This window comes from Sesamum indicum, linkage group LG1, assembly GCF_026168435.1.
Source record: "Sesamum indicum cultivar Baizhima isolate 11 linkage group LG1, ASM2616843v1, whole genome shotgun sequence".
Lineage (NCBI taxonomy): Eukaryota > Viridiplantae > Streptophyta > Magnoliopsida > Lamiales > Pedaliaceae > Sesamum > Sesamum indicum.
In genome coordinates, this window is record NC_142657.1 from 2,717,740 (window position 1) to 2,729,537 (window position 11,798).

Below are 11,798 nucleotides of genomic sequence, written 5' to 3' on the forward strand. Positions count from 1 at the left end.
ATAATAATAATAATAATAATAATAATAATAAACAAAAGAACAAAAAATCGGCTTGAGCTCGAGCTCGAGCTCGAGCTTGAGTTCGTCAGATTGGCTCGAGCTTAGCATATAGGAGTCGAGTACAAAGGCCATTACAAAGACAAGTAAATCAAATTCAATTGAACTGTTACAAAAACAGTTCCAAATTTATTTTTTTTCATGTCACTAGGTTTGTAACGGCCTACAAGGGCCGATACAAAGACCGTTACAAATTGTAATGGATTTTTGTTAAGCCGTTACAAATAGTTTGTAATACTTCATTTAGCCACAATAGGACAGTTTGTTACAAAAATCTTTACAAATTAAAAAATAATTACAAATCAATAAAAAGGCCATTACAAAACCTGTTTCAGTAAAATAACTTTTTGTAGTGATATTAGGAGTTTTGGCATAATAATATATTTTTATGGTAAAAATAACTACAAAGGACATGATACGATTAGAATTAAATAAGTTGTTATTTTTGGACACATTTTGTATTTAGATACTTCTAGAATACTTTAATAAATAGTTGCATTAGTTTAACTTCAAATAAACATTTTATAGATTATCCTTTTTACAAAAATTAAAAAAATAACAAATTATTACCTAAACTTTTGAAGGAAAATAATATGTCTATTCATGCTAGTTGTACATAGATATGTATATGATACTTTTTTGTTAATGCAATGACTATTCACTACACAAAAATGCTGGATTTGTAACATTTTTTCTGGAACGACCTTATATGAACGACTTTTTAGCAACTTTGGAACGAAAAATATTTGCTGATGTCATATTTTCTGCAAGAAGAATCTCGTACGTTTCGAATGGAAAAATAGTTACAACGGCCGTTTCTATGCAGTTATATTCGTAAATTCGTTACAAAACCATTACAATTTGCAACGAATTTTGCAATTGCTATAAAAATTTAAAACGACTTCTCTTTCTACGAAAGCTCACCTTCCAAACATGGCAAAAAGGTCATTCTAAATCTATAATTCGCCATGGCCATTCCAAACACTGGTACAAATTTCTTACCACTACAAATTTACTATGATTTTTGGAATGACCACTGAAAAAAATAGAACTTTTGCTCCAAAAAATCGAATATAAAGTCGTTACAAAACATAATACACTTGAACGGTTCAAAAGCCATTCAAATAGCCATTCCAATTATCTGATATTTTTTGAAATATTTAAGTTTATAATATTGTATGAATAAGTGTAAGAATGGCAGCATGTTGTACTAGAAGGATGACGTTGATTTGGAGTACTTCAAGTTTTGTGGAAAGCTGACCCGAGGGCGAAACCCACGCTGGAAGAAGTCTCCATATGCCGTGTTTAGGTACTTGCCGCTTACTCCCTGACTGCAGAGCTTGAATTTTTCTAGGGCAACATCCAAGCACAGGACGTGACATGCCACACATCAGAAGGAAGAGGAGTCAATGTGTCATCCATCTCGATGCCGAGGCTTGGAAGTATTTTGACCGGATGTATCCCAATTTTACAGAAGTATCACGTAATGTTTTGCTGGGCTTTTGCACAGATGGTTTTGCGCCTCATTGTAAGTATGATCGTAATTATTCATGTTGGCTCGTTATCATTAGAACATACAATCTCCCCCTTGGTATGTGCATGAGTTCTAAGTACATGTCATGACAATGATGATCCCTGGCCCTTCTAATCCAAAGTTTCTGACTGAAGAACTGCTATTGTGGCATGTGGGTATTCGAATATACGACAATGCCACGGACAAGGTATTTATTATGTGGGTTGCGTTGATGTGGACTGTGAACGACCTACCCACCTCTGGGTGGAGTACCATCGGTGTTATGGGTTGTCCAGTTTGTATAGATGACACACGGGCATTCCATCTGCAGCACTCTAGGAAAGCGTGCTACTTTGACTGCCACAGATAGTTTTTCCTTAAGGACCATCCCTACGTACAGAACATGAAAGCCTTCATAAAGAATCTATGGAATATAAGGTTGCATGTCCGAGGCTGACAGGAGAGCAGATCTGCGATTGGGTTGCAAACAACAGTACTGCAGTTGAAATATCATTGATGCTCCCTTTTGGCTATGGTAGCTACCACAAGTGGATGATCTCACAGAATGAAGTATGCCTTGTAAAAATGGTGATCTCACAAGCAACGAAGATGGAATCCAACATTCTATTTTCAACTACCCCAATTGAGCTATTTGTGCCTCAAATAAGAGATGGCTTAGTAGATCAAAACAACACATAATCGAAATCTACATACTGACCAATTATGAAGTAGTCACGCCATATTATGAGTAAGTTGTTATTGTCATAATTTGAAATTTTAATTTACATGTTAAGTGTACATATATATATATATATATTATTTAACTGAATTTTTACACAAATCATTCTTGAATGAACTATACTAGCACTACCAGTCGGACGACCTAATTATTGATCCACTTGTATCAACCAATTCTAAGGATTGGTCCAAACGGTGTGTAAGTGTATGCATCTTTTTAATAATTGACACTATATGTTATGCTACATACAAAATTGTATAATATATGAACATCCAGGTCTATCCCGAGTTAACTACATGGACAACGAGCTCCTAAAATCTCATTATTGGGGTCCTAGTGCAGAGGTGACAATGTTCCTTGCTACTTTGTCAATGATTACAATTTCCACACAGAACGTCACAATGTCGACAAGTGAAGTACCCACTTATTCCGAACCTGCACATTTTTGTTCAAGTATCGTTAGGTAGATCCAGTAAGAGGCATGAAGGTATACCCACGATATCACTTTGCTGATGTAAACTTCAAAAAGGTGTATCAAAAGAGTAAAGTATTCATACTGACAAGCAGTACAGTGTACTACACTTAATACCCAAGTATGAAGAGTGACAAAGCGGATTGGATGACTGTTTGCAAAACAAAGGCTTGAAGAGTTGTTATGAGTCTCGGTGCACTGATATCACATATCAACTCGAAGAAGTCGTCCCAAACCCTGATGTTGCTACGTACAATCAAACTTACGATCTCCATCATCCCGATGGTATACAAATTGTGGTTGATCTTTTGAATGCACACCAGTAGGGGCAGGTACATCAAGGACGCAACATGTTCAAACTAATAATGAAAAAGAAGAGGATGATGAAGATGGCTTTGACAACTACAAGATTGATTAATATGATGCTACATAATCTAGAGTTTTGTAATGAAATATTACAATTTTGGAATATCGTGTTAAAAAATTAATTTTTTTTTTAAAAAAATTAATTTGTAATGGCCAAAAATTAATCAGGTCGTTACAAGGGCCGTTACAATGTGTGGCGGCAAACTTTTTGCGCCAACATGGAAAATGGAGGGAATGATGTTTTGTAATGGAAAATTTTAAATAGCCATTAGAAATGTCGATCCATATGAAATTATTGGTGGCAAAATGAAAAAATTTGGGCGGGAGGGATTTTAGCTCGGGCTTCTAACGAGCACGAGCTCGAGCTTAATTTCTTTTGTTCTTGCTCGTGAGTTTTTTTTAATTTGTTTTATGTATATTTTTATTTTTAAAATTATTATATATTTACATCTATATTTAATAGTTTATCAATTTTTTATACTCAAAATTGACATAGATTATAATTATTAATCAATATCATACATTTTAATTTTAGATAATAATAAACTATAGCGCTTTTATTTTATACATTTAATCTTTATACAAAAACAACCTTAATTAATAATATAATAAGTATTAATATTTTTTTAAGATAATTATTTAATATGACATACATAATTTTTATGTTATATTTTAATATCTATTTGTAATCTCTAATACTTTTTTAAATTGACAATCCTGAAAATTAACTTATAATTTTTATATCTAATTATGAATTTTATAGGGCAAAATCTTGTTTTGGTACCATTAAAAAAGGTCAATTTTGTTTTTGGTACCACACATTTTGCAAGTTCGGGTTTTGGCACCATTAAACCAAAAAATGAACATTTTTGGTACCAACTTAACAGCAGAGCCCATGTGCCATGCACATGGGCCTTAACGGTCGTTAAATCCCATTAAATCACGTGCCAATTTTGTTGACCTCTAAAGACCAAAAAAACGGGCAAAATACAGAACCCTCTTTCACTCCTCCAAAGAAGAAACTTTCCCCTTTTGAAAAAAACTCTAACCTCAAAATAGAAGATAAATTCGAAGTTGAGAATCTGAATTCGAGAGCGAGGAGGCTAGTGTTCGTGGTTGATTTGAAGAAATGGCATTGACGCCCATCCTTCGACCTAATTCATTGGTGTCAGATGGTGTGCCCGATTATGGTGAGTTTTTTTTCTTCTTCTAAACTTTTGTAGTTAAATTAGATAATAGTTTCTTTTGTCTCTAAAGTAGGATTTGGAGTCCAACAAAAAATAATTGTACCATTGGCTTTAGAAGAAGAGTTATTTTTAGGTAACTCAAAGTCTTCAGACGAACCGAAACAGAAGTTTTATTGCAAAATGTCAAGAAATTGAAAATTGTATATTTACATATCGTGTTCTGCTTTTAGGGGAGTTGATGTGGAGGATGAGAATGGAAAGTGTATATTTACCTATAGTGTTATGCTTTTACTCCATTTGTTGCAACAAGAAATTGAAATCCTATTTTGTTAAAAAGTGCGATTTAATGTATTAATTATTTTTCTATTGGCATTACAATTGTAAGCAACAACACTTAAGTACAATTATAACATTGGTTGTTTTGGATTGTCCATCATAAGTTATCATATGACAAATGCTTTTGTCTGTTATGGACTCTGTAGAATTACATTCTATAGCATAATAGTAAATCATGAATCAGAGTGCAGTAGTGAGTGCTGTGAATTGTTATTGTTGTCTCTATCCTATGATTGATAAATTTTTTCTGGTTTAATTAGAACTTCATTAGCTCTGTATTGTAAGTTTTACAAGTCATTCCAGTTTTGCAATTACTTGTTTGGAATTTGGCATCTTATGTTTAAATATTTTAATTTGTTATATTATTTCTAAAATGGGTTATAATTATAGTGCTTTAATGCAATTTTAGCTATACAACTATTGGATTCTCCTAACTGGTGATGTTACCAAGTTTCATTCGTTTATAGTAGCATGGTAGGCTAGATGTTTTTGCTAATATTTAAACATGAGAAGTTGAGAATTGTTTAATTTATTTATTTGTGACTGGTGCTATTATTTATATTTGCAGGTAAATATAAATTTCTTATCAGCTTACGAATTTATCATTTGCAGACCTTTTTCAACCTATAGATGGCCATGGGGGTGAGATTAGGGTATACCTTGAAGCAGTTAGAAGCCCCATTGTTGCTGCTGAAATTCAGGGGGGTGATAAGGGTAAGAATATTGCGACTGAGGGTGATAAGGGCAAGAATATTGTGATCGAGCGTAATAAGGGAAAAAATACTATAACTGAGGGTGATAAGGAAAAAAAACTGTGATTGAGGGTGATAAGAAAAAAAATACTGTGACAGAGGAAAAATCTGTGCCATATAATAGAGACAAAGGGAAGGGTGTGATAATAGAAGAGAGTGAGGATGGTGAGATAAGGGAGTATGTAATGACCAGAATGCAACAACTTAGGGATAGAGCTGAGAGGTTGTGGGAAGGCAGGAAATTATGCCCAAAGATAAAGAAGATTGTGGATAATAATTTGAAAAAAGCCGCTGATTGCATCCCAGTGAAGTCTGACGACATACATTATGAGGTACAATATTTTGATGGTGCAAGATACACAATTGACTTGAAGGAAAAAACTTGTTCTTGTGGATCATGGGATTTGACAGGTATCCCATGCAACCATACAATGAGTGCAATATCTGCACAAGTTTTGGATCCTGATAATTTTGTGCACGAGTGTTATCATGTTGACCCTTTCTGCAAGGTATATGCACCAGCAATCATGCCTCTTGATGGACTCAAAATGTGGGAAAAAGCTGGTTACATTCCACCTGTGCCTCCAAATTTTGAGAGGAAAAAGGGGAGGCCTGCAAGGGCAAGGAGATTGGAACCTGACGAGATTCGGAAGGGCAAGAAACCTGCAACAGTAATCAACAAATTGCCAAGGCAAAGAGGAAAAAGGATATGCAAATTCTGTCATTAAGTAGGACACACGACAAAAGGTTGCAAGTGGAAGAAATTTGCTGAAGAATTCCCAGTCGAAGATGGGTTTGAGTAGACTGCAGCAACTGAACATGTAACAGCACCTGTACAACAAGATGAGGTGATTGTGAATGAAGATTGCCCCCCAATAAGCCAACCTGAAGTAGTTAGTCAACCTAAAACTGATGGTTCTGTAAGTTTTCATTATTTTTATTTGTTTACTATTAATATAAAATTATGAATTTTTATTTTTCTATTCTACTGTTGGTATTAAGTTTTTATAATTAAGTAGTTACTATTAATGTTGTTATTCATGCTATTCTAATATTGGTGTTGGTGTTCATGCTACTGTACTGGTGTTGGTGTTAGTGTTGTTCATATTTCGGTACTGGTGTTAGTGTTGTTGTTCATGTTCCTATACTGGTGTGGTGTTAGTGTTAGTGTTGTTGTTCCTATTTCGGTACTGGTGTTGGTGTTAGTGTTGTTGTTCATGTTTCTATACTGGTGTTGGTGTTAGTGTCGTTGTTGTTGTTTCTATTCTAGTGTTGATGTTAATGTTGTTTCATATTACATGGACAAGATCAAATTAATGCCCTTGTATTAGTACCAACACCACGTTTCATGCATGCAAGAGTCAACATTAGGGCACCACCACCAATGGTAGGACACCCTCCTGGTTTTGTTTCTCATCCCACACAAGGTAAATAATTCACATTAAATTTTATCATGCTATCATAATTCTGTTTCGTATCTAATCAGCCTTAACTTGAATATGACAGGTCCTATTGGAGATATCATTATACAGGATGGTATAAAATATGTCACTTTATCAAATTTGCGCAGTGTAATGACATCTCAGAAGGCACAATCTATGGATAAAGGAAAGAGAAAGATGTAGACAAAAAAGTAGAGACTTTTTGTATAGGTTGAAGTCTTTTGGCAGGTTATTAGTGAAAAATTGTGCATTGCAATGCATCTCTTTTGTCAAGTGAGTTTTGCCAAATCAGGTTTAATGAGCTCAAATCGTGCATTTATAATCAATATATTTTGCTTCAGATTTATGGATTTTATCCTTTCTTTTGAAATGTGTTGTATTACTTATGGTACCAAAAAAGTTTATTTTTAGGTTTAATGGTACCAAAATACAAAGGAATGTTGGAAGACCATTTTTTCCTCTTTTTTCTCAGCCTCACGTGACTTTTCCCGTCAAAATTGTGCGGTTGACGGCCGTTAAGGTACACATGGGCTCTACTGTTAAGTTGGTACCAAAAATGTTCATTTTTTGGTTTAATGGTACCAAACTCGAACTTGCAAAATGTGTGGTACCAAAAATAAAACTGACCTTTTTTAATGATACCAAAATAAGATTTTGCCCGAATTTTATATTTATATCAAGATACATAATATGCAATCTATTCTATTACTTATAATTCTATTTTATGAATTAATCTAAAGATCATATAATAATAATAATAATAATTACAACGATGATGACGATGATGATGGTTGAACAATTTTAATTATTTTTTATTATAATTTTATTATGTATATACAATGAGATCAATTAGTATTTTGTACTTTGGTTAAAAAAATTGTTTCTTAGATTTTTTTGTATGTAACGAGATCAACAAGCTTAATCAATAATTTAGTAAGTTTTAATACTTCTTTTAAAATAATATTTAATATAACACATATAAATTTTATGCTATATTTTAATATCTATTTGTAATCTTTTATATTTTTTTAAATTGAAAAGTTCCTAACAAATAATTTATAATTTTTTATATTTATTTATGAGTTTTATGCTTATATCAAGATATACAGTATGCAATCTGTTTTATTACTTGTAAATTTATGTCAAAATTTGGCGATTCCCATAAATTGATCTAAAGATCAGAATAATAATAATAATAATAATAATAATAATAATGACGATGATGGTGATGATGGTGGTGGTGGTTGAATAATTTTAATTATTTTTATTGTTATTTTATTATATTTAATGAGATAAATTATAATTTTGTACTTTGATTTAAAAATTCGTCTCTTAAATTTCCTTTGTATATAATATGATTAACAACTTTTATAAAATAACTTATGTATAGTTTTTTATATTAATATTAATAATCATATAAAATTATATGCAAGTATTTTGATAATTTGATGTATATATATTTATGAACTTTAACGAATTATATTCCACCTAAACGAATTAGTAATTTATATTTACTAATCGTTGCTTGACCCACCACCTATCGTTGACCTTGACCCACCACCTATCGTTGACCTTGACCCACCACCTATCAGTAATTTATATAAACTGGACCTTGACCCATCAGTAATTTATATAAACTAGACCTTGACCCACCACCTATCGTTGCTTCTCGGACGACATCTCGTCTTTCTTCTTCGCGATTTTTCCGCAGTTTAGCAAGTGGGGCAAGTATCCTTATTAATTAATGGGAAGCCCATATTTTCAATTCAAAGCTTCCTTAATATATTTTATCATCTATAGTAAAGAGATATACCTCATCACAAGATAAACGATCTTTGTTTATTCATTAATTAGTTGTGGTCGTACACAATTTCTACTCGTATCTAAAAGAATCTTGGTATAAAATGATAAAAAAAAAAGTTTTGTGAAAAGAATAAATTATAATAAATGTGAAGAAGTAAGGTGAGAGGGAAATGTGGAGTCGTGGGTCATTAAAAGAAAAAATTATAATTATAAAATTATTAAAAAATATTAAAATTATTAATTTAACCAAATTTTTTTAAAGAAAAGAAATAAATAAAGAATAAATTTGGATATTCAAATATTGATAGGACAAAAAAAATTCTTTTATATTAATATAGATGTAGAAAGCTGATAATGCTCAAGTCAATTGGAAACAGTAATGAGACTTAGGTTATATAAACAAGGATGAGATATATCCGAGGCATCACACGTAATAATATAACTCGAATCTGACTCGATCCAACTTATATCAATTATATGAAAAAAATTTCAATTCCTGAAATATCATATTACTATGATAGAGGGTTCCTCTTAAAGCTATCATTATATGATTATATCTTCAGACTGAAAGCTTCCATTAGCAGAGCGAGATTGAGAGTAAATAATCCAAGAAGCAGTAGAATCACTAGCCCCCAAAAATATGGATCAGTACTATACTGCTATCACTACAGCACTGGTAATTTGCATCATCTGGTGCATAAAAATCTCCCTCAACCCTGCAAGAGGAACTCCTCCCTTGCCACCAGGCCCCCGGGGCTTGCCCATCCTCGGGTACTTGCCATTTCTGGACAACAATTTACTCCATCAGTTTGCAGATCTGGCACAGCGATATGGTCCAATCTACAAGCTCTACCTTGGGAACAGATTGTGTGTCGTGATCAACTCACCATCCCTCGTTAAAGAAGTGGTTCGCGATCAGGAGTCGATTTTCGCTGACCGCGACGTCAACATTGCAGCACTAGCGGCATCCTACGGTGGAAAGGACATAGTATTTTCGCCACTCAATTCCGAGTGGCGGACCATGCGGAAAATCTTGGCCCGGGAGGTGTTCAGTAACAACAGTCTCCAGGGGTCGTACAATCTTCGGAAGGAAGAGGTCAGAAAGGCCATCAACCGTGTCTACAAAGATGCCGGAAAGCCTGTCCACTTCGGTGAGCTATCGTCTCGAACTGTACTTAATATCATAATGAACTTGCTGTGGGGCAGCATAGTCGAAGGGGAAGAGTGCGAAAGAGTTGGAGAAGAGGTCCGGGAAGTTATCACGAAGCTTGTGGATCTGCTGGCAAAGCCAAATATTTCCGACTTTTTTCCAGTCCTTGCCCGGTTTGATATTCAAGGAGTGAAGAAAGAAACGGAGGGTTATGTACAATCTAGGGAGAGGATTTACGACGACATTATTGCTAGACGTAGAAAGATGTCATCTGGAGAAATCAAGAGAGATGGCAAGAAGGATTTACTTCAAGTCCTGTTAGAGTTACAAGAGAAAGAAGATCCTGAGATGCCAATCAGTCTCAGACAAATCAAGGCCATATTGATGGTAAGCTTTGTTTTATTCTTGCTTTACTTTCAACAAAATCAGCAGAATTACTTTAAATTCCCCTCCCTTTTTTTAATTATAAAAATCTATCTTTCAAATTTACAGTCATTTTGCTTGAAGGGTGGTGGAAAAATGATATTGTTCTTCATTTAATTTGTGGGAGCGGATATTGTAATTGTTATTTTGAAATACATTTTGGCACCGTTTGATCGTTTCAAAAAAACAACCCATAAGAAAGGGGGATCATGACGTCATCTGCCAAGTTCCATTCCTATTGTGTTCTATTACCTGATCCAATATGGAACGGGTTTTGGAACGGCCATTTGATCCGTGCCAAATACCACATTTTTTTGCAGTGAAAGTTTAGGTAATAATTCGTCATGTTTTTTACTGTAAAAAGATTACCTATTAAATTTTTATTTTAAATTAAATTAATATGTACTATTTATAAAAGCATTTTAAAAAAATTTAAAGCAAAATATGTCAAGAAGTAACAACTTATATGATACTAATAGTATCATGCCCATTTTAGTCATTTTACCAATAAAAGACCTTATTACGCCAAATACGCTAACATCTTATAAACTTCATCATATTATTTTATCCAAACACTTTAGGAACTTACTTTTAGAATAAGATTCAACATCTTATAAGCTTCTAAAACATCTTATAAGATGTTTTAAAAAATTTAGCTAAACAACCTCTAAGTCATTAAACTCAAAATTTGGCCATTGACTATTTTTGTGTGACAGGATGTTGTAGCAGGTGGGAGTGAGACTTCAGCAACAATGATTGAGTGGGTAATGGCTGATCTTTTGAGTAATCCAGAGGTCATGGAAAAGGTACAAAAAGAATTATCCGAAGTGGTGGGATTGAACAGCATAGTTGAAGAGTTCCATACTCCTAAATTGAAGTACTTGGAAGCAGTTCTTAAAGAAACAATGCGTTTACATCCAGCCGTACCCCTCTTGGTCCCAAGGTCTTCAAACAAAACTTCCGTAGTCGGGGGATACATTGTCCCAAAAGGAACCAGAGTCTTCATAAACATTGGGTGGATCCAAAGGGATCCATCTATTTGGGATAGTCCTTCTGAATTTAAGCCCGAGAGGTTTCTAGATGGCAACGAAAAATATAATTTCAGTGGTAACAATTTTCATTATCTCCCTTTTGGATCAGGGAGAAGGATTTGTCCTGGCCTGCCCCTTGCTGAGAAAATGCTCATGTATTTACTAGCTTCACTTCTGCATTCATTTGAATGGAAGCTACCAGATGGGAAAACAGTCGATATGTCGGCCACATTTGGGATTGTCCTGAGGAAAACTACACCACTGCTTGCTACACCCTCGCCCAGGTTATCTGAACCAAACCTGTATGCATAATTTCATATTATGTTAGTGTTTATGACATTGTTGAATAAACTGGAAGTTGCCGTTGCTATAAGATCATAGAACTTCGTGTCTCGTACACATCTCTTAAGTGTTGGCCATTTGAGTTCCCAGAAACTCTAATTTAGATTTGGTTTGTAATTGAATTAAAGTCATAATGCTGAATGACTAATGCTAAATGAATTTACTGTATTTATATTGAGGTGAAA

The 11,798-nt window shown here is 33.8% G+C and overlaps 1 protein-coding gene across 1 annotated transcript; it reads left to right on the forward strand.

Annotated features, from left to right (window-relative positions):
• The first annotated feature begins 9,084 nt into the window (after positions 1 to 9,084).
• On the forward strand, positions 9,085 to 11,798 carry LOC105155546 (ferruginol synthase). The gene is made up of 2 exons (XM_011071440.3): positions 9,085 to 10,204; positions 10,957 to 11,798. Exons 1-2 carry the CDS (start codon positions 9,308 to 9,310, stop codon positions 11,581 to 11,583), a joined length of 1,524 nt encoding a protein of 507 aa, XP_011069742.1. The 5' UTR covers positions 9,085 to 9,307; the 3' UTR covers positions 11,584 to 11,798.

Bases quoted from the DNA above. Each gene is read 5' to 3' on its own strand.
- LOC105155546 (XM_011071440.3), top strand. From the start codon at position 9,308: ATGGATCAGTACTATACTGCTATCACTACAGCACTGGTAATTTGCATC. The intron at 10,205-10,956 runs GTAAGCTTTGTT...TTTGTGTGACAG, and splicing joins AAATCAAGGCCATATTGATG to GATGTTGTAGCAGGTGGGAG.